Genomic DNA, 27,756 nt, shown 5'->3' on the forward strand with positions numbered 1-27,756 from the left:
ATCACACAATCAGGCTAATGCTATGATAGTTGCATGTGCAAGGATCAGTTGCAAGTTGTTTTTTCACTACCATTGTAACTTCAAATAGTCACTATGAATGGTTGCAAGTTGAGGACTACCTGTATATGATGGGGCAGAAATCCAATAGTTCCTGAAAGCCACCATATATAATAATTAAATTATATTTAATTGCATTTGCTTTTATTAAAAATGTTTTCTGAAAACTGTGTCCTGCAAATTTATAGCAATAGCTGCTTATATACTGCTTTGCGGTGCTTTACAGCCCTCTCTAAGTGGTTTTATAGAGTCAGCATACTGCCCCCCACCATCTGGGTCCTCATTTTACCGACTTCAGAAGGATGGAAGGATGAGTCAACCATGTCCAGAATTTCATACAGCAAACAGCTAAAATCTTTTTGCTTTCTTTCTTTCTGGTTTTGTCCTATTCTCTTTTCCACCATGTCTAATAGTTTATTGGCAGTGCTGCATGCCTTTGGAATAAGTGAAAGGGTGGGCCAGTCAGCAAGTAGGTTTCATATTGCAGTGGCTACTTTGAAAGCCTGCAGAACATCTCAACCCAACATGTTTTTTAATTATCCACTGCAAATTTTAATAATATAGTTAAACTATGTTGTTATACCCACCTGCTTTTCCTCCTTAAGGTGCTGCCTGAAGCATTTTCATTATCCTGTCAGATGTCAGGGGTTGAATTTGCATATTAATGTTTTGCAGAGCTTGGAAAAATATTGGTGCAATCAGCAAGATCTTTGTTTAGCAAGGTCTTCTCTTCCTTATTTTGACTGAAAACATGCTAAGAAAAACTGTTAAAGCAGCCTACGCCAACACATGGTGTAACCTTGTTCAACAAGGAAGTTGCTTATTTTATTGACTGCTTAGAACAATTCATAATCTGCTTTCTTTCGAGAAGAAATTAGCATAAGCATTTTTTCAGCTAAGATGAATGGGTAGGTCCTGTGGGCACATGCTTTAAAAAAAACCCTCATTTTCCATTTGCTTCTCCTGATTCAAACCACATATATTTGTGTGGGAAGTACCGATTACTCAGAGATCATTTTGTCACCTGCTCTTTGCCAACACCATTTTCCCCAGACAGAAAACAATGTGATGTGGGGGGGGAGGGGGAATGAATACATTATAAGGAAATGCAGAAATATATAGAAAATCAAAACAAGTTGCTTCTTGATTTGAAACAACTCAGATTTTAAAATTGTTCCTCATTACTTCCACCTGAATGGTTTTGTGGGGTTATGTCACGGTGTTGGGGAGACCTCTACTGGTCATATGCAGAAAGTAAAATTCAGTTTATCTTATAGTAGTGATTTAACACGAGAAAATATTTTTATGAGTGTTACAGTGACAATCAAATAGAATACATTTGTTTTGTGAGATATGTATATATACTGGAATCACTAGGAGGGGTTTGGGTTTGGGTTTTTTTTTGGAAAATGGTTGCGTGCATGCACAGATGGCCCATTTACTTCAAATACAGGTAAGGAACCAGGGCAGTCGGGCGGGCCCTCCAAAGCACTGTTCCAGTACGTGGCTGCTACTTCTGGCAGGCACCGGTACGCGCGTATCGGGGAATACCATCGGCAACCAACCACTGGTGTGCTGGGAGAATAAAATTATTGTGGGATCCTTGATGTACTCTGAGCATGGTTGTTTTCTTGAAGATGTTTCACTACAAACTAAGTAATATCTTCAGTGCTTGAAATGTTACCTAGATGAACAATTAAATGTCTGTAAGAAAACATTCAAACTTGGAGGACACCAAGGACTTCACAGCTCAAGCATAAGCCACAAGTATTATCTTCTATTAACATAATTACTTCTTTTCACAATTCAATGCTTAAAAAAATCTACTTTGTCTTCCAAACTGGTGTTATCTCATTTTTCTCAAGTAGGACAAATGGCAACACAAATATGAATGCTCATTATATCATAGGGCAAATCAAAATAATTAATCATGCATACTAGGTTGGAATCTAAAATGGGTCTTTTCAATATTAAAATAATATAAAGAGAATAAATCTCATGTCGATCACTTTCTTTTACTCCCTAATTGAATTTTTATTAGGACCTATCAAGATCTGTAGAGTAGGGAGAGAATTTGTGCAGAATCTTGCAATTACAAGATCAAAAACAGATTTTCATTGGATCCATACCTGGCTTAACCACAATTCAGGTTAAAAAAACATGATTAAGTGGATTCAAATAGCCATTTATGCCTTAAGTCATGCCTTACATACAATGTTGCCTGAATTTACAGTATAAGAAGAACATCAAAAAAGTGAATGTTAGTACATTCTGTAAAACAGATGTTAATGTCATTGAGACAGATTTCCCCCCTATTTTTGGACCATTTTGAATTTAATTTAAACAAAATAAAATAAAATATTTTAAATAAAATAAATTTAACTAAAATATGAAATCTGCTGATGAGTATACATTACATTAATTGATAAAATTATGAAATCAAAGAATGTTTGTGATGGTTCTGCTATATGTTACATTTTTGAAGCACAGTTGTAAGTGGGTGGGTAGAAGACACGCCAACTGGATTGAGGAGGTCATGAGAATGCTGGGAGGTTGTGAAAAATGCTATGCAGGTCATGGATGGTGTACAAGGGGGCAGCATGTCTTGGGGAGTGGGCATGGGATGAACAAGAGTTGCTGCACAGATCGGTGAAGGTGTGCAAGGGGAATGGCACAGATTGGGGAAAGTGCGTGGGGGATGGGTTGACCAGGAAGGGTGTGCGGGGCTTCCTTCCTTCTTGTTCCTTGTTTTTTTTCCTTCCTTCCTTCCTTCCTTCCTTCCTTCCTTCCTTCCTTCCTTCCTTCCTTCCTTCCTTCCTTCCTTCCTGGCATTCTATAATTTAGCCCATTTGAGGTACCTTTGTTGACAAGGGTTTGCCCCAGGGGTGGGTTCCTGACAGTTCTAACCTCTTCTATAGAAGAGGTTCCACAAATCTACAGTGCCGTTTAGAACCGATTCCAGATCCCTCCTCCCACCCGTCTGCACATCATTAAGATGAAGAGCGAGAGGAGGAATTCTGGGAGTTGAAGTCCACAAGTCTTAAAGCTGTTTGAACACCCCTAGGGTTTTTTTTCTAAAGGGTTAGGGGTGCAAGGGTCTTGTAAGTTGATAGCTTTAAGACTTGCATGCTTCAAATGCCAGAGTTTCTGAGCCAACATTTTGGTTGCTAAGCAAGAGCGTTGTTAAGTGAGTTTCACCACATTTTACAAGTTGCCCACACCCACCCATTCACATGACTGCCAAGCCACTCCCACTCAGCCACATGGCTGGCAAGCCACTCCCATCTGGTCACATGGCCGGCAAGCCACTCCCACAAAGCAGGCCACACCTACAGAAAAGGTTCTAAATTTTTTTTGAAACCCAGCACTGGTTTGCCCTATGACGCACCATTTCATCAATTAAAGGTTACAGACACAAGAGTTTAAATAGGAGAAGTGGTATACAGATTTAGTTATATTTTTAAGCACTACATTGCACACAATGTTTAAAATTCTTGTCAGATAAAGCCAAGCTACTTTTGAAAAATGTACAGCTTCCTTGGTTTGTCTCTACTCTTTGTTGGCCTTGCACAGATATCCCTTATACACGGAAGTATCCAGTTCTAGGAAAAAATTAGAGTTCTGTGTGGTAAATTCATGTTGTGTAAGCACTGAAAACCACAGCTAGTTTGTATTGGAAACAATGAAGCAGGAAGAAAGAATTCACTTTGACCCAACCAGTTCTAGCTCCTTCTAGTGATCATCTACTGAAGAGAAACACAAAACTCAGGAGTTTCTGCACACGGGGAGATTTCCATTATGCCAGGCTACTCAGAATTTTATTTCAACGTTAATCATGGTTATCTAGAAGGACTGGTCCGAGGCTTTAAAGCTGGAATCTTGAAAGCTTCTGATTATGTTAACTTAGTCCAGTGCGAAACTCTGGAAGGTGAGTTGGGTTATGTTGAAGTTTAGTGTTTTGGCTTTGGGAAAATTATTTCTTTCTCTCTCTCTCCTTCCCCCCCTCTCTCTCCCCCCCTCTCTCATCTCTCATCTCTCTAACTATATCAATCTATCAGTCTGTCTGTCTGTCTTTCTGTCTATCTCTCACCTATCACCTATCACCTATCACCTATCATCTATCATCTATCATCTATCTACTGGCCACCTTTCTCAGAAAGGGATGCTGGGCTCTGTACAATAAAATGTTAAAATATGTAACAGTATATATAAAAGTTTAAAAATAGACAAGAGATTAAAATTAGTTAAAAGGTAAAGGAAGGCTTTTAGGGGACTAACCAGCCTGAAAGCTGCATGCTTCTTTGGGCTTCCCAGAGAGGCCATAGAGCCATGGAGCTTCCTTTTCGGAAGGCCAGGAGAGTGGCGGCCTGCCTCACATCTGGGGGCAATGGCAGAGGAGGCCCTCTTCCTGGACCGCACCAGCTGGAGTTCTTTAATTTATGCAGTCTGCAACATAACTTTCCTGCCTGATTGAGTGGGATGCTGGACTATGTAATGGGATGAAGATGGTTCTGTAAATAACCTGACCCCATGCCATGCAAAATTATATTATCTCTCTTAAAAAGAGAAAAACATCAATATCTTGGCATTAGATTAAACTTTAATAAAAGAATGCTGGATATATCACTGGAATTACCAGAATTAAAACCTGGGATTATCTTACAAAGAGATCTTTAGGTCTCAGGTAGGGTGTAGGCAGAAATCACCTTGAGAAAAAAATTGGAAAGCTTTTTGGGTTACATTATGACTTCTACTAGAATTGTGCTTCTGTTATGCAGTTCTAATAATAATGAGAATATGTTCTTCTATAGTCTAATATTTAATCATATTAGTAACCAGGTCCATTAGCTACATTAAGACATTACCTGAAACAAGCAGATGTAGAATGTTAGGACAATTTTTTTTTTAAAATTCACAAGCATAAACATTTTTCGCTACACTTTAGGATGTCTTGAAGCTGCAACAGATTTATAAAGTTAGGGTTAGATTTATAAGAGAAGCTGCAATAAATATGTACATATATCTAATATATGTCTATTAAACTATTGGTGGGCTGCATTCAATACTTACAAAGGAAACTAGAATAGGGTTAGATGAACTATAGATGAACCTAAAGCAATTCCAGAGTAATTAATACAAATGTAATTACTTAAAACAAAAAGCCACAAATTCAGGAATCCCTACTAATTTATTTCACGTGATCATGTGCATGACTAAAAATTACTAGAAATACATTATGTTATATTTATGGTATTTTAAATTTCCAATGTAATTAGAGTCACTTGAATACAGCAACAGGCTGAGGTTTTGAGGTCATTATAGGCTATTTTTGGATGCTGGTCTTTCTGAATTCAGTCTGAGAGGTGATTAACTCCAGGCAAATCTTGCATTTAGAATTTCATCTATTTACTGTTTCTATCTAAAAAAAGAAAAGAAATAAATTAGGAAGCAAATATGCAGGCCAATGCCTGTGATTATTTCACATTTCACCCTTTTACCGCAGGTAAGGCTATAATCTTTACAATGTTTTACCAACAGACCACTGTTTTGAATTCTGCAGCCCTTTGTTTAGCATACAATCCTGATTAGTTTATATTGGCAGGCTTTAGCCTAGCAGAAATAAAGTGACTGCTAGATTTAACCTTCAAAGTCTGCATGATGCTAGATATCAATAAAGACATACAGAAAATGTGTCGCTGTCCTTCACAGCTGTCTGAATATTTACAGCACCGATCTAGTAGCACAATCTCTTTACACATCTCCAACTCCACCTTTTTTGTACATTCTGGTACATTTTTCTGATTTATTTAGCATACAATTATTTTCTCTCTCTTCCTTCCAACTAAAATGAACTTCCAAAAGTTTGGATTTTTCTTAGAAAAACTGGCCCACCCAAACAACAACTATCATTATGAGAATGATACAAAGGAACTGGAGCTTTCAATCTCATTGTAATGGAAAGAGGAAATTACTGCTCCTGGAATGGAAGAAGTTAGTTTCCAGAAATTATGTAGGAATTGATGGAAATAAAAGGAGGCATGTAAGATGGTTATTGCCTACTGCATTCCTGAAGCTTAAACATTTTGAAACATATTAATTAAGCTCGCACTCATAGTGTGCTCTGCAAGAAATCTTCACTTATAAACTATGGTATGACAATATACAATAGGTTATGTGACTCAACATGATAGCAGCTTTGCAATACTTTGGTCTTGTAACATCTACAGCTTGGATTGATGCATTTCTTTGAACTAGATTTTCCTACCTGGTTGGTTTTGATCTATACAGCTGCAATCTTTTTAAAGAAAAAAAATCAAGATGTTCATAGTTTTCTTTTTGAAATGTTCCTATAAAAGCTGCTATAATTTTTTTACGGCTTAGGGAATAAATACCTAAGGGCTACCTCGCTATTTGGAAATTTTAAATTTATCAGACTTGAACATTCTGTTTCTACAAAAAACCACCCTACTTGGAACAACTTATATCCTCCGACGTTACCTTAACAGTTCCTAGGTCCTTGGTTACGACTCGAGCTGTTGAGCTACCAACCAGCCCCAAAGGCTGTGAATCTTACCAAAGACTAACCAAATAACAATAACAATAACAATAATAATGAGGAGGAGGAGGAGGAGGAGGAGGAGGAGGAGGAGGAGGAGGAGGAGGAGAAGGAGATCTTGTGGCACTTTCGAATACAAAAGGATCGTCATTTGGAGCACAACATGCCAGATATCATGGCTGTAGAGAGCTGAAGTGTACAGTTTATTGATATCGCTGTTCCTGGAGATGCCAGAGTCGAAGAAAAAGAACTAGAAAAAATAATGAAATCTCGCGACCAGGTCATCGAAACTACATGGCTATGGATGAAGCATGTAATAGTGATACCCATTGTCATTGGGGCACTTGGCCTCATGTACAAGAATTTTACAAGATACATCAACAAATTGCAGCTTGCTGCAATAACACCAGTAGAACTGCAAAAAAGCTGCACTACTCGGAACATCTTATATTTTAAGTAGGTACTTGGTTGATACCTAGGACACTGGCAGCCAACCATTAGCACCAGTCACTGCTATTTGTAATGCATTTTTGAATGTTCAAATGGCTGAGTTTCATGTTTAATGAATAAAGTAAATAATAATAATAATAATAACAACAACAACAACAACAACAACAGTAATCTGTTTATAGAACAAAACAATATCTGGATTTATATTGGTTACCATTTTAATGATGAGTGCAATCCCATATAATAATCCCTATTTGGAGTATTGGGAACAATTAAAGGATATAGTCCCTGTAGTTCAACTTCCAGGAGCAGTCTAGAAATCTGAACTGGATCATTTCGTGGCATGCAAGGGCTGCTATCCTGAAGGGAGTTGAATCAAGGTAAGTAAGTGGATAGTATATAAACTGCAGTTAACTGAAATTGAACTCAATGTCAACTATGATTAAATTGCTTACACTCAGTCAGAATGATTGCCCCTTATATATTTAATCTGGGATACCAAATGTGAGTTGCATAATTCCACATAGCCATTAGATAACACCTGAGTTAGACTTTCTCATTGCTACAATCTAATGGCAGTTTAGATCTGATAGCCCTATTTTGAGTAGAGATTATGATTGCCAAAGCAAGTAAATTTTGCTGGCTTATTCAAAGAATGACATTTCTATCTAGTTTTTTTTAGTCAGGATGCAGGATTTTCTAAACCAGGATGTGGGGCCAACAGCACATTCTGCTTTCAGATTCTGGCTTTTTAGGAGAACAACATTCTAATAAATTATTTATTTATCTTGATTTGGTTATACATTCTCTAATTTCTGACTTATCTTTTGAATTCAACAGAAACTATTGTTTGAGCCAATTGTGATTTAGAAAATATTTCAAATCCAGATTTATAGATTGGAGATTAAAACTAAACACAGGAACATTAACCCTCTGGAATGCTCCCCTACCCCGAAATGCCTACTACAATATATGATCTTTAAAGTATCTGTTGAAAATATATTCTTCACCAAGGCCTTCCCAATAAAAAAATGTGAAAATATTTCTTCCCACTGTTTTTTAATGAATATGTTATATTTGTTATTGAATAAGGTATTATAGTATTTTAAGGTGTCATGATGATTATTGGTTTGAGATGCTATGATCTAGGCAGTGTTTAAAAATACAATAAATATTGTGTGCAGCTGTATATGAGTCATTGAAATGGGAAATCAGTATGATTTGTCACTTAATTGGTTTGAAAACAGTACATTTGTTGTTATTAACTTTTCAATTCTGTTTTAGACCTGAAGTTACATTTACAAACCACAGATTATGGAAACTTCTTGGCCAATGAAACTGGTCCTCTTACCGTTTCTACAATTGATGACAAACTAAAATTCAAACTGTTGACAGAATTTCAGTATTTTAGAAATCATGCCTTTGAACCACTTTCAACTTTTCTAAATTATGTTACGTAAGTAAAGTTACATCCTGAAATTATTGTGCCAGTGAGCTATGAAGAGGAGCTAAAACCTATGTCTTTATACTATTGAAAAGTGCAACATAACTGTATAACTGTTATAAAAAAGTATAACTGACCTAAGCGTAGTACATAAAATTATCCGTTACAATGTCCTACTTGTCAATGACTGTTTCAGCTTCAACCACAACAATATACAAGCAAACAATAGATACAAACTTAAGATAAACCGCTCCAAACTTGACTGCAGAAAATACGACTTCAGCAACAGAGTGGTCAATGCTTGGAATGCACTTCCTGATTGTGGTTTCTTCCCCAAACCCCCAAAACTTTAATCTTAGACTGTCTACTGTCAACCTCACCCCATTCCTAAGAGGTCTGTAAGGGGCATGCATAAGCACACCAATGTGCCTACTGTCCCTGCCCTAATGTTTCTTTTTATTCGTATCCATTTCATGTATCCAAAATCATGTTTATACTTATATAGTACGTTATCTAATAAATGCTTGACAAAATAAATAAATAAATAAATAAATAAATAAAAACATCTTGTTAAAAACATTAACTGACCTGTTGAATACGTCATGGGAGACAACCGGAAAATCTTGGTGTTGTAGATTAGAGTAGGACACTCAAAAAACTTTGCAAAAGATCATAACAAAATCCTCCAGCCTGTTGTCAAGAAACCAACACCGACACCTTCATCTATTCATCAGAAGTTAAACTCAAGGAAAATTTAACTTTTATCTTAGAATTTATTTTAAAAAACCTAACTATCTCAAACATACATATTCTTGAATATGCTATTGCTGTTTAAATATTAATCATGAAAATCCCCATGTTATGCTTGCCAAATTGCTTCATAAACTGTGTCTTCTTGGCTAGGTAGTTTCACACTGTTGGAATGGCCAAGCAAAATACAGAATGTTTCCATCCAGAAATATTAGGTTTACTTGTATGCCAGTTTAATACATAGACTTACATTAGAGCAATAGAGCATTTTTATGCTGCCACACAACTGCTAGATAGTGTGTATCTCTTTGTTGGCATCTGCTAGTCTTTGGGACATTTTGATACTACGCTGAGTAGCCTTATTTAAAAATCCGAAACAGAACTGCAACTTTTTTTTCCTAGAAATTTTTTTCTGTTATTGTAGGAATATTTCACTCAGTAGGAAAGATGAGTCATAAAAATGTCAGAGAGTTTTTAACCTTGTTGATCTTTCTTTTTTTGTAAAAACGGGTTGCAATTTCATAACATAGAAATTACAGAGGTAGAAGAAAGCTTAGCACCCATCCTATTCAGTGGAAGATCTGCAAGAATAACTCTGAGACCTCACCATCCAGCCTCTGTTGAAAAACTTGCAGTAAAAGTAAATTTATCATTTCATGTGGCTTCATGTTCCACTGGCTGACAAGTCATATAAACAGGAAGCCCAGACCTAGAATGATCCCCCTCCCCTTGTAGCATGAGTTAGTTTTCAGAAATGATTTAAAAATTATTATGAAATAGACTGAGCCTGAACTATGTCCAGAGAATGTTGAATGCAGATCATTGTAAAAACCTGGCATTGTTAAGCAGCACCCAGGCAATTCTGAATAGTGGAATGATCACTGTTATTATTGACAACAGCCCAACCATTGCCCCCACCACCACATTTATTATTAGGTGGCTGGGTCTTATTTTCATTTAAAGTTTTCACAAAGCTCTTACCCAATGTTGCTCCCAAGGTTTGTGGGCAAATTCAAATGCAAGGACATCCAATAATTCAATACCTCTTGGAGCAGTCACAATAACATTGTGGTGCTATTATTATCAATCTTTAGAACAGTGTTTCTCAACTTTAGCAATTTTAAGATAAGTGGACTTCAACTCCCAGCATTCCTCAGCCAGCATTCTGGGAGTTGGAGCCCACCCATCTTAAGTTGCTAAGGTTGAGAAACACCCTGTAGCACGTAGACAGCATGCTAGGAAGCATTGTGAGCAACTCTTACATTATGTCCTCTAAGCATTCACATGGTTGCCTTAGCCTTTGCCTTTGCCTTGGCAGTTGTAACAAGAACTCAAAAGTAACTAAAGGCCAACAAATCTCCTCTTTCATGCCAGACATTGGCACCATGGATTGAAGTAGACATGCTAGGGATACTTGATCACTGCATTACTGTAATGTTCTGGGTACCTGATATGGCACTTTTACATAATACAAGGTGATGACCTAATTAGGCAATATAGCATTTAGCTAACCAAGTAGAACAATATTCGGTATGTTTGGGAACCAAGCAGGGATGGTGGTATTTGATTATTAATGTTTACTACTCACTGTTTCACTTTAAATTGAGTTAAATTGTATTAATATGTCATTATTATTATTATGCTCATATTAATTTTTAGAAAAAATGGTTACCATTGTTTTGTATTATTGTTGTAACCACTTTAATACTTGGAGATAATTAAATATATTAATATATTAATTACTAGTTTGCATCTAAAAATTAAAGATGCAAATGCTAGGTCAAGAGACCTTGTTTATATTTCACTTGGCAAAATTGCTTTGAGATGCTAGCAATGTGGAAACTAAGTAGAATCAGCCTTGGTAAATTACTTGAATAGAGAACCATCTAAGAATTCCATGGCTGTTGGATAGACTGAAAGTAAATAAAAGCTACCATCCTGCTAAAGAAGACAAAGGAAATACATTTCTTCCTGGATGCAACTACCAGGTTCAAATCAGGATGCCTTTATCTTTGATTTTTATTATGAGTGATGCTTGGGAAGCTGCTCTGTGCCCACAAGAATTCTGGGAGATATGGCAATCTGGGAAGAAACTTCTAAAATCTCTGATTGTTTTCTTATTTATTTATTTTAGTTAACAGATCCAGAGATGGATCTATAATTTCTTCTAAAGACCTTTCCTTGAAAAATAGTGTGACTGATTTTAGCCTAAACACATTTTCCTTAAGCAACTAATTTGGACTTTCATAAAAGAACAATTATGTGTTAGCTGTGTTCATTATTGCTACATCTTTACAGCACAGAAGGTTTTTTGTTCCCCTTAAATGTCAGAATAACTGACTGACTTTGAGTAACATGCACTTAGACTGGAGACTGGGAGTCATCTGTCATTATCTCTTAAGCAACAACATGACTTAGTCTGTCTCCTAAGTTGCCACTAATGTTTTGGGGTCCCTTTGCTGAGAATGCCTATTGAGGCAGAGTGACCTAGAACCTGTTTTAACCCCCCTCTGATTCTATCAAAGCAAAATCTGTCACAAGCCTAATATATGTACTGAAAAACAACATATCCTTATGTTATTTCATGTGATGACATTTGCATACTTTTAAGGAAATAAATTTATAGCAAATGATTCCCATAGTCTCAGTTACTGTTGTGTGGTGAACAAATTCTATGAATTGTGAATAAATTTAAATAGAAATGGAGCATGTTAAGCACTTTTAAGTTCCATTGAAATAAATGACTAGTGTCCAAAAATATGTGTTTTGTGTGAAATAAAATGATGTAATGTTTAAAGAAAAACCATAGAAATTACTTGATAAGATAATTTAATAAACTAATGTGGAGACTGAAAACATGCAGACAAGCTATGTGTTACTAATTGATTTTTTCCCCTGATTTGCAGTAAATATGTACATTTTTTCTCCTTTGTTGATTTCTAGCAACTGTCTGGATTACTTCCCGTAGTTTTCTTGGCAAAATTTTCACAAGTGGTTTCTTATTGTCTGCTTCTTAGAACTGAGAGAGATTGACTGGCCAAAGGTCAAATACCTGGCTTTTGGCCTAAGGCAGGACTAGAACTCACAGGCTCCTTGTTTCTAGCCTGGTGCCTTCCAACCTTCCTCATACATTCAAATACTTACCTTTTAACTCTTTATAACATTGTAGGGGACACAGTAGCTCAGCAGTTAAAGATGCTGAGATTGTCCACAGGACAGCTGACAAATCTGGGTTCAAGACCCGAGTGCTGTGTGATGGAGTAAGCTCCCCAGGTCCTGCCCATCTAGCAGTTCAAAAGCATGTAAATGCAAGTAGATAAACAGGTACCACTTTGGTGGGAAGGTAACAGCATTCTGGTTGCCTCGGCTTATAGTCATGCTGGCCACATGAACATGGAAAAGTCTTAATCATGCTGGCTCCCTCTGCTAAGAAACAGAGATAAGCACTGCTCCCTAGAGTTGAACATGATTGGATAGAGGAAATCTTTACCTTTAACACCATCATAGTAATATTAGATTTCCTTCTTTTGTTTGAAGCACTGTTTCTTTTTTTACTTAACTATTAATTATGATTTTGTGCCTGAATCAATTGCTGTGTTTTATCATTCTGAATTAGAAACATATCCTATTGATTACTGAAAAGAGTTTTATAAGCAATTGCCTTGGAAGACCACCCAGAAGCCAGCTTTGGTATAACATGCAGTACAGTTCAATGCTTATTTTTAATGTATAAAGCCCTTTATGGTTTGGAATATGGATAGGTAGTTACAGGTCTGCCTGGTTCAAATAAAACTATCCCATTCAATGCATTTGTCTTGAGCTGTAATTCAGACAGACCTTTTCCCCACCTCCATCCCTGCCCTTCTGGGAAGAAATCAAGAGAAAGCAACATGGTGTTTCTTGGTCCATGCTCCATTTCTGTAGAATATCCGAAACCTGGAGATTTGGGTGGTACTATCCCCAAAGGCAGATAAAGTGGAGAACAGATATTAAGATATCAGGTTAGAAAGTTGGAGGCTGTGAGTTCTAGTCCGACTTTCATCACAAAATTCAGCTGGGTGATCTTGGGCATGTCACTTTCTCTCAGTCCAACTCATCTCACAGGGTTGTTGTTATGAGAAAAATAGGAAGAGGAAGTTGTGTTGGATTTGTTTATCACTTTGAGTTAATATAATAAAAAGTGGAATGCATGAATTAAACTATTCTATGTGTTTTAATTTTGCTTACTGGGATGCCAATGTAACTTGGACTTGGTATTCTGCTTTAGTGGGAATAGATTTTATGTGTATTTTTGTAACGTGCTAAGAGTCCATTTGGGAGTCAGCAGTATATAATACTGCAATTAGATAAATGGATTTCAATTGATAATTCATTTCTTAGAATATTATATTAAGTCCCTGACATCACCAATCTAATTGTCTTGTCTTATGTAAAAATGGGAAAGACTGAATACATCTTCTCTATAAAATGTATTAATTAAACTTTAAGAAGAAAAATTAAATATTTACCCCAAATGACTTATCACCCAGAGAAGAAGGTGGCAGAGATGTGTCTTCAAACACATTGCTATGTGACTTATTAATAAGAGTCAGTAGCATGTGTCTCCTATTTATCAATATAAAGTAACATTCTTGTGCCAGACCTGTTGCTTTCCAAGTACCGTCAACTCAGCTGCTATGGGCAGGATTGAGTTGTGGTCCAAAATATTTGTAGGTTTATAAGTTTCAGAATGGCTGATAGAGAGGTGAGGAAGAATGAGGATCACAAAATCCACATGCAGATAATGAAATGTAAAAATAGTTGGACTTTCCCCATCTCTTAATGTGCTATGGTCTGCAAAATAGATCCCTTTTAGACGATATTGTCATCTTGTTTAATGTAGCATGCATTGTGAAGAAATTCTTATTTCCATTTTATCATAGGAGCCCTGCTTAGAGGAAAATTAATGTTCTGCTAGAAAGATATTAGATTTAACATTAACCTGATTGTTGGATTTTAAAATATTTTTCAGAGAATGTAATAAAACCTTTGACTGATGTTATCTTGTCATACTAGGTATAGTTATATGATTGATAATGTGATTCTCCTCATTACTGGTACATTGCGCCAAAGACCCATAGATGAATTGGTTCTTAAGTGCCATCCTTTGGGCAACTTCGAGCAAATGGAAGCTGTCAGCATTGCTCCCAACCCTGCAGAGCTCTTCAATGCAATCTTGGTCGACACACCATTAGGTATGTCACTTTATCTTTTCGTCGATTTCTAAGTATGTTCCCATGGAAGAGAACATTTCCTACTATATCTTCTTCCTTTAAAAAAACATGAGGCCCATCAAAATGAACATAACTTACTAGGCTCTGATTTACGTTTTAGTGCCGGGAAGACACATTACATATTAAATAGTTTTTACACATCTTTTTAGCTAAGTAGATCACATGCTATACCCCTTTGTATAAATATTTTTATGCATTTCTTATATAATAGAAAATCGGTTAACACAAGAAAAATACATACAATAGTGTTAACAATATAATATACCCTCAAAATTAATAATAATGAAAAAAATAGAGGTAAAGAGAAAAAAAGAAAAACAGTCTGCAAAAATGTTTTCAACCAAAAATTCCATGAAAGTATTGAGGAATGTCTTCTTTCTTGCACCTTTGTCAAAATAGTCAATTAAAAAAAAATCATACGGGATTTTAAAACCAGCCCGTTGCTGCAGATCAGGTAGATTTCTCCTTTCCATGTTATGTCATGATTCTTTTAACCAGTACCATATTTATAAATGAAAAGCATTAATATTGATTAATTCAGCCAAGAGAAGTGTATGCCCCTTTAATAAGAGAGTAATTGATCCAGCATTAATAAAATGAATCCAAACCACACAAATTAATATCTCTTGGGTTGTATTTCCAAACAAACGTTACCGAAAAGTTTCTGGTATATCCAATATGTAGAAATTACTTCGGGAAATTGATTTACTTAGTTTAGTTTACTTAGATCTTAGTTTAAGATAAGAACCAAGGGTGGTAAAGGCCGGCTTTACTGCTGGTTCGCCTGTGTGCATGCTTTACGCACGCCAGTGGTGGGTTTCAAAATTCTTTAGAACCTATTCTGTAGATGTGGCCTGTTTTGTGGGAGTGGCTCGGTGGTCATGTGACTGGGTGAGGGTGGCCAACTTGGAAAATATGGTGAAACTCACTTAACGACGCTTTTGCTTAGCAACCAAAATTTTGGGCTCAGTTGTGGTCATAGGTTCTCTCTCTCTCTCTCTCTCTCTCTCTTTCTTTCTCTTTCTCTTCTGTCTCTATCTCTGTCTCTCTCTCTCTGTGACTGTCTGTCTCTGATTCCCTCCCTCCCTCCTTCTCTCTCTGTGTGCCTCTCTCTCTGTGTCTGTCTGTCTCTGTCTCTCTCACTCATTCACACACTCACACAAACATACTGTGGTCACCATGTTGAGTGTTCCAATCACATTTGAAACACTCAACAACTCCCCTGCATTTATGGTTTTTTTGCAGCATTCTGCAGTTATAGGACCAAAATATATGGTTAAAAGTACCTGGCAGCACTGTTGGGCGGGGGGGGGGGGGAGGCTCCGCAGAACATCCCAAGATTGATGCCACCACATCTGCCCTCTTTGGGGACAGGTCCCCATACTGTGATGCGCACACACCCGCACAATTACAGCCCTGAGCAGGACCAAAGCCCCTCTCCCAACTCACCCTTCCTCCCTCAGAAGGCTTTAGAGGGCTTCGGAGGGAAGCTTCTGCAGAAGCCCGGGTGAGTGAGAACAAGTTCCTGCCATTACGAAGTCTCTGAGGCTGTAATTGTATGGGGTGTGTGCCTATGTTTTCCATGGCATGGAGCTGCGGTGAAGTTCTGCGCAGCTGACAATGACTTTGGAGCCCGTGGAAAACATAGGCGTGTGCACACACCCCATACAATTACAGTGTTGGAGACTTCGTAATGGCGGGAACTTGTTCTCACTCGCCCAGGCTTCTGGAGAAGCTTCCCTCCGAAGTCCTCCAAGGGAGGACGGGCCAGTTGGGAGAGGGGCTTTGGTCCTGATCTGGGCTGTAATTGTGCAGGTGTCTGCGCACCTATGTTTTCCACAGTGTGGGTCCGCGGCTGGAAGACGAGGAATGCGAGGGGGACCATGGAGGCCTCATCCTTCTGAAGAGGACTTGTCTCCAAAGAGGGCAAATGTGGTGGCATCAGTCTTGGGATGTTCTGCGGAGCCCCCCAGGAAAAACGTGGCAGGGGATGGCTTTTTAACCAGGCGGCTGTCAGAGAGAAAGGGCAGTGAAAGTCATTGCCTCCGCTGAGTCGCGCCCAGCCGCCCTGTTCAGGATAACCCGCTCCCTCCTAAATAGGAGGGATACGGGGGATCCCCTGCAGGGTAGGGCTGAGGATTACGTCCAGTTTCTAGCGGACAAAGTTGCTCGGTTTCGGTCGGACTTGGACTCCGATTCCGCAGATCCAGCCGAGGCACAAGGGGATAATCTGGTAGATCATCGCTGGGTTGAGTTTCAGGATGTTGCCCCTGAGGATGTGGACAAGGCCATGAGAGCTGTGAGTGCCTCCACATGTGTACTGGACCCGTGTCCCTCCTGGCTGGTTGCTAACAGCAGGGAGGTGACACGGGGCTGGATCCAGGCAGTTGTTACCGCCTCCCTTCGGGAGGGGGTCTTTCCCCCCGCACTTAAAGCGGCAGTGGTGAGACCCCTCCTGAAGAAACCATCTTTGGATCCAGCCGTTCTTAACAATTATCGTCCAGTCTCCAACCTCCCCTTTGTGGGGAAGGTTGTTGAGAAGGTGGTGGCCTTTCAGCTCCAGCGGTCCTTGGAGGAAGCTAGTTATCTTGACCCATTCCAGTCCGGCTTCAGGCCTGGCTACAGCACAGAAACCACTTTGGTCGCATTGACCGATGACCTCTGGAGAGCCAGGGACGGAGGCCACGTGTCCATCCTGGTTCTCCTTGACCTCTCAGCGGCTTTCGATGCCATCGACCATGGTATCCTTCTGCGACGACTGCGGGAGGTGGGGGTGGGAGGCACTGTTGTGCGGTGGTTCTCCTCTTACCTCTCAGACAGGTCGCAGTCGGTGTTAGTTGGAGGGCAGAGATCGACCCCTAGGCTCCTAACATATGGGGTGCCGCAGGGTTCGGTCTTGTCCCCCTACTTTTCAACATCTACATGAAACCGCTGGGTGAGATCATTCGGCGGCACGGGATAAAATACCACCAGTATGAGGACGATACTCAGTTGTATCTGTCCGCCCCGTGCCAACTCAATGAAGCGGTGGACGTGATGAACCAGGGCCTTGAAGCTGTTAGGGACTGGATGAGGGCTAACAAACTTGTGCTCAACCCAGATAAGACCGAGTGGCTGTTGTGTTTCCCTCCCACTAATTCGGCAAGTGTTCCATCTCTCAGGCTGGGGGGTCAAAATTTATACCCCTCAGACAGGGTCCGCAACTTGGGAGTCCTCCTGGACCCACAGCTGACTTTTGAACACCATTTGTCAGCTGTGACCAGGGGGGCATTTGCCCAGGTTCGCCTGGTGCACCAGTTGCGCCCCTACCTGAACCGGGAGGCTCTCACAACAGTCACTCGTGCTCTTGTGACCTCTAGGCTGGAATACTGCAATGTGCTCTACATGGGGCTGCCCTTGAAGAGTATTCGGCGACTTCAGCTAGTCCAGAATGCGGCCGCGCGAGTGATTGTGGGTGCACCTCGCTTCACCCACATAACACCTATCCTCCGCGAGCTGCACTGGCTACCTGTCAATCTCCGGATACACTTCAAGGTGCTACTTGTCACCCATAAAGCCCTTCATGGTAGTGGATCTGGGTACTTGAGAGACCGCCTACTGCCAATCACCTCCACGCGACCAATTAGATCCCATAGATTAGGCCTCCTCCAAGTTCCATCTGCCGGTCAATGCCGACTGGCAACTACGCGGAGGAGAGCCTTCTCGGTGGCAGCTCCGACCCTATGGAACAATCTCCCCATGGAGATTCGTACCCTCACCACCCTCCAGACTTTCCGCACAGCCCTTAAAATCTGGCTATCCCATCAGGCCTGGGGCTAAAGACTGTAACCCACCCGAATGGTATGAATGTTGTGCTTTTAATTATGTACTGTTTTACGTGTTAAATGTTTGTTTCCCCCCCCCCCTTTGAGTTGTAAGCCACCCTGAGTCCCCCCAGGGAAAAGGGCGGCATATAAATAAACTCTCAATCTCAATCAATCTCAATCTCAGTGTGTGCCCATGGGTTTTTGCAACAGCCAAATACTTGCCTCCTGTTCCTTCTTTGGCTGCTGCACAGCCACGTGGAGTGTGCTGCCCTCTTCTCTCTTACAGCCACCTTATTTCCAATGGAGGGAGTGGGTAATGCCTGCATTTTCCTGGCTTTGCATGGATTTACCACCCCATATTGGTAATGAGGTGGCTGTTTGCGGGGCAAGCCTGGTGTGGATAGGCAAGGCAAGTGATCAACAACTGGGTGGGCAAGGGGAGTGGGCAAAGGGGCAGGCAATGGGAGGGAACATTCCGGTATGTGGCCTCTGGAAGTACAGGTACCGGAAAACACGCTAAATTTGACCAATGGGTACGCACATGCTGGGGTGTACCCCCTAAAACCTACCCATGGTGCACATGCACTCTGGATGCGCAGTTCAATTAAAATTGTTCTGTGCATGCACAGAACCCAAAAACAAGATGGCAGTGGTGACGGCGGTGACTGCGGAACTGGTTCGAGGGCATGGCAGGCCTGGGTCACTGCCAGTTCCAGCAACCCAGGCCTCCATGCCACTACTGGTTTTGCCAAACCGGTAGGAACCCACCTCTGATAAGAACCCAATTAAGTTTATTTAAAGGATGCCTTCACAGATTTATTTACACAGCACAGTCAAACTCAGTATTGAGTATTTCCTTTCCTCTTCACCAGTCATATAGGGTTTTTAACACTTTCAGCATCTCCTATAGCTGCATCGTGATAATTTGGATTAGTGTGCAAAAGGGAGCATACATATGTGCAATCTAAATAGGTCTCTATGTGAGTTTGGTGACATATGAACCAAAGCTACCTTCAGCTGAGTCAGATCACTACAATTGTCTCCAATAATGGCACTTCTCCCACTGTCTCAGCTCATGTACTTATTGTTAAAATTTCCCAGAATTAAAAGCCATAAATCTGTATGTCGCAAATTGAAGTGTTCTAACAACAATAGTTCTTTAAGATTTCAAATCTGATACACCAATCACAGAACTTGAGAACTTTTCTATCACTTTTCCTAACCTATTCTACAATAATAAACAACATTTGAGAATGTTCTAGGTTTCTTAAAGGCAACTATATTCAGACCCTGTTTCTGGAATTGGCAATGTGCTGCCAACTCCCTAGCCACTATAAAACTGATCACTTTCTTATAACGTCATCAACAACAATTACAAGAGCCAACTATAGTAAGCTAGTATTTTAGAAGAGCATCCCAGGAGGCTATGGCTATCATTTAACATTTTAATTTTGACACAATTCTTCTGGGGATTTAATATTAACATTTTTTCATAATCATGATCTTTTTCCTGTTCCTTTTTCTTCTATTTTTCATAATTAGAAAAACTGTTTAACATTTGAACATTTTTTAAAAAATGTAATAAATGACCTTTTTTGAAATCTGATCCATAGTTTAAATATTGTTCTTTACAGCTGACTTTTTTCAAGATTGTATATCTGAAAATGACCTGGATGAAATGAATATTGAACTCATGCGCAACAAACTGTACAAGGTAAACCTCGCTTGAATTCTATTCAATTCTGTTGTGTAGAGAAATCTGTGCGGATTAAGGCTACTAAAATAAGTGGCAGATTTATCACTGGTACCATATAAATATAGATAAAAGAAAAGTACAAATAAGATAGATGTATACTATATATTACTGGCTGTGGCAAAAAAGCAAAGGTACTTTGTGACTTCTGTTCTATTTTATGTTATTATCTGTCACACAAAAGCCATTTTGTTCAAAAATAGGATTTAACATATAGAATTTAAGCAGGTTCAGATGCAAACCCCATGTGGAAAAAACAGAACGAATATGTCTTCTGTTTTCTGTAACATATTTTTCTGACATAACATTTTAATGGAATCTTTCAAATCTCTGTTGCCAATAGACAAACAATAATTGTATATTAAAAGATTGCACAACTATACAGGGCGGGGCATAACCTTTTCCTAGGGGGTCACAGCAAGATCGACAGCAGTTTACAACTTCCGCGACACCTCATTTTAAAGCCCATAAAAAACTGAATTGAATGAGCTATTAAATGTTAAATTTGCTTTAAGAATGGCTGGAAAATTCGATTCGGAAGAACAAAGGATCATTGACAGAATAAAATGCATTGCCTTTCGAGAGGCTCGCGATGCTGGAGCCAGATCTCAATTCGCCAGATCTCAATCCGGCAGAGAACATTGGGGCCATAATTAAGGATGAAGTGGAAGCTCTGATGATTCAGGAGCAAGGTCAAAATCGATATTCGGTTGAAACTTTGAGAATGAATTTGGAAACTGTGTTGAAAAATCTGGAAAATCGAACGGAACTGTTTGAAGATTTGTTGTGTTCTTATCCACCTCGTTTGAATGCTGTTCGAAGGGCTAATGGTGGTCATACTGACTATTAAATCGTGTCAATAAACTCAGTTTTTGATGGGCTTTCGAATGGTGTATGAATTATTTGTGTTGTTATTACAAGTGTTGCTGTGACCCCCTAGGAAAAGGTTATGCCCCGCCCTGTACAGAAGGTATTAATAACTTTCTGGAGGCTAATCTATGCAGGTTCGCTCACATCTCAGCCCTCCTGAGTTTAGTGAACTTATATTTTGCACGAGGTTGCAAAAGTCATCCCAAGAACGTTTTGGTGTGCATGACAAAGAACAAAGTAATTCTTCCACTCTCTTCATCATCACATCCAAGTTGATTCAACTGGCTGGATGGCTGAGGAATTCTGGAGTTGAAGTCCACACATCCTAAAGCTGCCAAGGTTCAAAAACACTGGAATACACATTCTTATTTTAACACTAAATGATTCCTCCACAGTGGATACAGTTTTAAAGATCAGAGGATAAGCTGTCTACATACAGCTCTGTTTTCTAACATTTGACTGCCATTCTCATGCCCTGACATCACTCTGTCTAATGGTAGGACTAGCCCTTGAGGGTTGTTGTTACAAGAAGCATTGTCAGCTGATGTTGAATTCAGCAATATTTCTAGTTATTAAGTAGAAACCAAGATTTCCAAATTCAACTTTTATTTTAATATTGATCTTATGCAATATAGTTTGGGATGAAATTCAGGTGGGCTACAGGAACAGGTAAAGAACATATCCTCGAGACCCCAAAATTCTTTTTCTAAAAGGCAACTGGACTTGCTTGGTTTTTTCCTTGAAAACATTTTACTTCTCATCCAAGAAGCTTCTTCGGAACCGAAGAAGCTTCTTGGATGAGCAGTGAAACATTTAAAAAACAACAACCAAGAATCCCTACCTGCCTTTTTGTGGGGGGGAACACCTTTGGGATAATCATGACCTGGATGATTGAGAATCTCCATAGGCAAACATATTTCTTTAATTTTCTGTAGTACATTTTCTGAGAACACATAAATATGCTCTCAAAATTCACAGCACAGGCACTGGCTTCAACAGTGTTCCTAGTTTTCATATTGTTAATTGCAGTCTCCAGGGGATAAGTAGAAACTTGCAAATTTGACAAATGGATGTGGAGGAAACTAAATTATTCTTATCCCTATGCCTTGCTTCTCAAATTCGTACTCAAGTTTACTAATAGCAATCAAGTCAAATCAAATAGAAAACAAACCAGAGATGCAGCCAATTCTCCTCTTGCTTCACAAAAACCTACATGAGTTATAAGTTTAATGGTGGAAGAAACACATTAACCTTACTTTCATTCTGCGGTAAACAATATATCAGTAATGTATTCATATTTTTCCTACTGTCTGGACTCGCATCTAAATTAACAACTCCAATTAAATCCTATTTGTGATCTTTCAAAGACAGTTTTTCAAATAAATGTGTTATTTTTCTGTTCTATTTTTTAGTCATATCTTGAGGCTTTTTATGCATTTTGCAAAAAAGAAGGTGGCACTACAGCAGATATAATGTGTCCTATTTTAGAGGTAAGAAAAAATTAATATGTCTTCTTTAGATCTCATTTATAATCCTAGAACATCAAATAACAGCATTGGGAGCACTCTTCTTGTATAACATCCTGCCCATGGCAGGAAAGCCTGTATCATCCCAGACAAATGGCTGCCCAGTCTCTTCCTGAAACCTCCAGTGATGGAGCATCCACAACTTCCAGAGGCAAGCTGCTCCACTGATTAATTGTTCTCACGGTCAGGAAATTTCTCCTTAGTTTTATGTTGAATCTCTCTTTAATGATTTTTCCACCTGTAAAAATATACCTACTGTTGATCCTATAATTTAGTATCCTATGAATATAGTCTACATGAATTCACATTAATGTATATCTATTGGACAGAAGTTGGACAAAAATGTATTAATGAAATAAATGTACAAGGATGCATTACATTAAAGGGAAATTGCTTGCAAAAAGAAATATGCAAAAATATTAACATTAGAGAAATGTAACATTAGGGAAATGGCAAATAACATCTGTTTGGAATAATGTGTAAAAATGCATACATATTGTTGTTGTTTTTTAAAAAGACATTTCAAACTCATATAGGAATGGAATTTACAAAAAATTCCAAATGGAAAACTAAGAAATTTATCAAAAGTTTAAATCAAAAAGATTTTGAAAACTGAGAAACCAAGAAAAACTGAAATCAATCAGTGATCTACTTCTTTGTCTTATCCTTCAGTCCTTGGCATAAACAGCCAGAATTAAAGATTGCAAAAAAAGTGATTCACTTCTGTAGTACACAGCCTACTGATTTCTTTTTAATAAGTAAGTTTTGAAATATTTCATTGGTTAAAAATCTAGCTATTTCTGCACAGAACCAATTTTATTGGTGCTCTTTCAATTCTTCCTTTGGAATATGTTACATTACTAGGAAATAATGTGAGTTCCCAGTGGGGTGGAAAGATGTTTACTTAACTTTTATATTATTAACAAAGGGAAGAAAGCTTAACCAGGTGAAAAAAACCCAATTTTTAAAAATCAAGATTTCCAAAAGACAGAGAGAATTTCAGTGGATTACTAATACTCAGCGTAACAGTTATGCATCTATGAATGATTCTTTAAAAATATGTAAAATTGTCGTATGTTTTACTTTATTCAGTTTGAAGCTGACCGACGAGCATTTATTATCACAATTAATTCATTTGGAACAGAACTAAGTAAAGAGGACAGACAGAAGCTGTATCCAACTTGTGGCAGGCTGTATCCAGAAGGCTTAGATATGCTTGCCAAGACTGAGGATTATGAGCAAGTGAAGGGTGTGGCGGACTACTATGCTGTATGTAATTTCCAAATTGTGCCTGATAAAACCATATTCTATCTATACCACTTTAGGGTAGATGTTGGCAAATTTTAAAAATCTTAACATACTGGGTGTACCAGATTCTAAACAAAGCAAATGGATAACATTGAGTCTGCTTCAGTGGTGGGTTACTAACCGGTTTACTACCGATTTGCTTGTGCTCGTGCTCAACGGGTCCTCAACTGCCATTAGTGATTTGGCTGAACCGGGCTGAATCAGGCCAGGAGCAACCCACCTCTGACTTGCTTCATTAAAAGAAATGCATGGAGCTCTCTGGCCAATGGTGGAGATTGCTATTTCCATTTCCATTTCCTGTTCTTGCTTTTCTGAGATATGAAATATGATTGTTCTGGAAGAAGGAGTGCTGATAAATACAGTTGATGTTATAATGGAATTTCTGTATAATTGAGGGGAGGACAGTGGGAGGGGACCTCCAGAGGAGAAGAGTGTCTTAATAGTAGATGCAACTGGGTAATTGAGGCCACATCTCTTCTTAACATACAGTGCATGAAAAAAGGGACAGGATTTTGATCACCAGTTACACCTGCATTTTGATGCTATTGACCTTTCCTGTCAACTGTACAGGTAATAGGAAAAACAGAACTCAGTGCTATATAAGGTAAAGGTAAAGGTTCCCTGCGCACATATGTGCTAGTCATTCTTGACTCTAGGAGGCGGTGCTCATCTTGTTTTCAAAGCCGAACAGCCAGCGCTGTCCGAAGATGTCTCCGTGGTCATGTGGCTGGCATGACTAAATGCTGAAGGCATATGGAATGCTGTTATCTTCCCACCAAAGGTGGTTCCTATTTTTTCTACTTGCATTTTTACATGCTTTCAAACTGCTAGATTGGCAGAAGCTAGGACAAGTAATGGGAGCTCACTCCATTACACTACACTGGGGATTTGAACTGCCAAACTGCCAACCTTTCTTACTGACAAGCTCAGCGTCTTAACCACTGAGCCACCACGTCCCTTCTCAGTGCTATATACATCACTTTAAATTATTAAGTTAAAGGCAAGATATAATTCTGATAAAGCTTCCAGAACTCTGACACATAGAGGGGCTCACTGATAGTATCTTCATTGTCTTAATTTTTTTTCTTGTTGAAAAATAACTCAGATTATTTTCCTTTCCAAGTTCTCAAAGCAAACAGGAATTAACCCCCAAATCCTATAAAATCACTCTAGGATCCTGGGTTAGAAGATAATTTAAAGATATGAGGATAGGTATCTTACCTTTAAAGGAAAATATGTACTGCTTTCTATCTCAACCAGTTGTTGAACACTTAGAAGAGCTTACAAGAGCTAGTTATTTGAACATAATGTAAGAATATTTATGTAAGTGGCTTCAAAGAAAAGAAATGTCTATTTCCTGGAATAGATAAAGTATGTTTTTACAATAAGGCTTTATTTTTCTATTTTTATGATCTCTCATAAAATTATAAATTATTAAAATTATTTAATAAAATGATGTAGTAAAGATATAGCTGCAAGAAAAAAATATTTAACATGGCTTTATTTCTTTGCTACTGTACATGCAATAAGGAATGCTGAAGGTTATACTTGACACTAAGCTAGGTTATTCATCTTAATGTCTTGAATAAATCAGAATTATTTGGGATCCCATTACACCCTGATTATAAGCATGGCTCGTTCATTATGTTGACTGGATTTATGCAATATATTAAATCGAAAACAAACCAAGCACACTATAGGTTAGCATGATGTGTGACTCCAGTCCATGTAATAGTGATGTTGCCATAAAAGATTCATTGTACACACATTAAACTGAATCAGGCCAGCAATCCACCTAGTTGGATTCTGTTTATAGTGAGTGAACAGCAGTTCTCTTTGGAGATATTAGAACTGAATCCAAGAACTATACATGCAAATGCATTGTCATTGAGTGCTAGCCTCTGTAAACTTTCCTTGAAGGAGTATTTTAAGAAAGGGGAGAAAGAAAGAGGGAGGGAACATGCTTTGCAATTTATAAAACATGTGAAGTAAAACTATGCACTGAAGAAGCAATTTACCAAGAGCACTTATAGACAAAAAGAAGCAATTTGTGAACGTTTTACATAATATTTAGTAGCTGTTTGTGCTTTCAGGAATACAAGGCTTGCTTTGAAATGGTTGGAGGTAGTACAGGTGACAAAACCTTGGAAGATGGTTTTTTTGAGCTCGAGGTAAGATTTGATCCTCCTTTCAAACATTGTCTTCTCGAAATCTTTATTTTCAATGTACTCCGAGACATTTTGTTTTGTGGGGCCCCCAACAGACATATATACTGTGGATGTTCCCAAGACTAGGAAAGGACTTCAGAAAAGGTTTCCCAGATTAGTATATCTATTGTTCCCTATGTGACCAACAGAACAGGTTGGTTCCATCCATCCATCCATCATGCTGCCCAGCTCTCCTTACAAAGTGACTGTGGGCTCATTTGATTTTCTTCACAGAGACCTCAATTTATTTTAAATTCTGAGAATTGACTGAGACATGACAGGTTTGAAATCACTGTAATCATGTGTGAAAATCCATGTTTCATGAATATAATAAAATGAAAACAAAGTTATAATACTAATATTTCATTTGTTTAATTTTAATACACTAAGCCTTTAATGTAATACTCACCCTTTAAACATCTTTTGGTGCACCCATCCTCTTTTGCAGTGTGGGCCTTTCAGATATGTGACTCAAAGGTTGGTGTGGACTTTGTTCTAAGATTCACAAACTTCCTTGCTTCTAATTTTTTTTGTAAAAGGTGTATTTTTAACCTTTGTGATAAGTGGCATCAATATGAAGAAAGCCGCATCAGAACGTCTGGCCACAAATTACTTCCCTATGGGTCAGGTATAATGTCACAATGCATATAGAAACCGGCTGGACAAGTAGCACCATACCACAATGTTGCTTTAGACAGTTTTGCCCTTCTTGACCCTTCTGTGAAGGCTGCTGTTTTTGATGATCCTGTAGCTATTTGAAGCATTGCCACAAATGCTCAGATATAGTTAAACCTCAGGCCAGCTTTTACTGAGCAAACTAAAAGGAAAATCAATTTAAATGTATGGCATTTGTAAAGCTCTTTTGAATTCCAAAGAGGGAAAGACATGATTTAGAGATAACCAGTTATCCTTTTTTAAAAAAAAAAAATAATTAAATATATTTCTCCTTTTGTACAGGTAAAAATGAATGTGCTGGCATTTAACAGTCAATTTCATTTTGGCGTTTTTTATTCCTACATTAAACTGAAGGAACAAGAAAGCAGAAATATTGTATGGATTGCTGAATGCATTTCTCAAAGGCACAGAACAAAGATTAACAACTACATCCCCATATTCTAAATTGATTCTTAGTGGTACCTGTTGTCATTTATTAAGGGTCCTTTACTAAATTATTCCTCAAAAAAACACACCAGTCTGTTTACATGTTTGGCCATTAGGAAGAAATTGTCTTAGAATGTAGCATTTCGTTGTTCCCACATGTTAAATCTGTTTAAATGAAATAACTCATAGCCTAATTTGAGCAATTTTCAGTTATTATATTACAACAAATGTAAGGTGAATACAAAAGCTTGTGATTAGGATGTTTCAAATATCCTACTTTACGAAAGGCAATCATCCATTTAAAGGGCTGTCAAAGATGATTTTCAATATAAAGGCAAGCGCCACTTGAAGAGATTTTCAAGACATGTATGGCTTAAAGATAAATAATAATCAGTTTATGCAGGACTTTAATGCTTGTGAATAATTAGCACCTGAAGCAAAGGTTTCTATGGATGTGCTCAGGAAATTGAAACTGGTGGCAGAATGGTGCAATTGAAATGCTGAGTGTTTTAATGTATGTCCTATATGTGATGCACATAGTAAACAGGTATACCATTAATCACACCATTATGGCTGCCATATTGACTTTTCTGATATAGAATAGAATAGAATAGAATAGAAGAGAAGAGACGAGAACAGAAGAGAAGAGAACAGA

At 38.4% G+C, this 27,756-nt stretch overlaps 1 protein-coding gene across 1 annotated transcript; it reads left to right on the forward strand.

Annotated features, from left to right (window-relative positions):
• Positions 1 to 3,758: 3,758 nt before the first annotated feature.
• On the forward strand, positions 3,759 to 27,756 carry ATP6V0D2 (ATPase H+ transporting V0 subunit d2). Its single transcript, XM_032222436.1, has 8 exons — positions 3,759 to 3,985; positions 8,348 to 8,519; positions 14,313 to 14,491; positions 19,971 to 20,050; positions 22,372 to 22,449; positions 23,578 to 23,754; positions 25,887 to 25,964; positions 26,958 to 27,756. The coding sequence occupies exons 1-8, from the start codon at positions 3,856 to 3,858 to the stop codon at positions 27,117 to 27,119; spliced, it is 1,056 nt and encodes a 351-aa protein (XP_032078327.1). The 5' UTR covers positions 3,759 to 3,855; the 3' UTR covers positions 27,120 to 27,756.

This window comes from Thamnophis elegans, chromosome 8 (genome assembly GCF_009769535.1).
Source record: "Thamnophis elegans isolate rThaEle1 chromosome 8, rThaEle1.pri, whole genome shotgun sequence".
In the NCBI taxonomy this organism is placed as follows: Eukaryota; Metazoa; Chordata; class Lepidosauria; order Squamata; family Colubridae; genus Thamnophis; species Thamnophis elegans.

What these genes read in the sequence shown, in the direction of transcription:
- ATP6V0D2 (XM_032222436.1), top strand. Translation starts at nt 3,856, where the DNA reads ATGCCAGGCTACTCAGAATTTTATTTCAACGTTAATCATGGTTATCTA. An exon ending in ACTTTTCTAAATTATGTTAC is followed by an intron (nt 8,520 to 14,312) that starts GTAAGTAAAGTT and finishes TTGTCATACTAG; the next exon opens with GTATAGTTATATGATTGATA. An exon ending in GTGTGGCGGACTACTATGCT is followed by an intron (nt 23,755 to 25,886) that starts GTATGTAATTTC and finishes TTGTGCTTTCAG; the next exon opens with GAATACAAGGCTTGCTTTGA.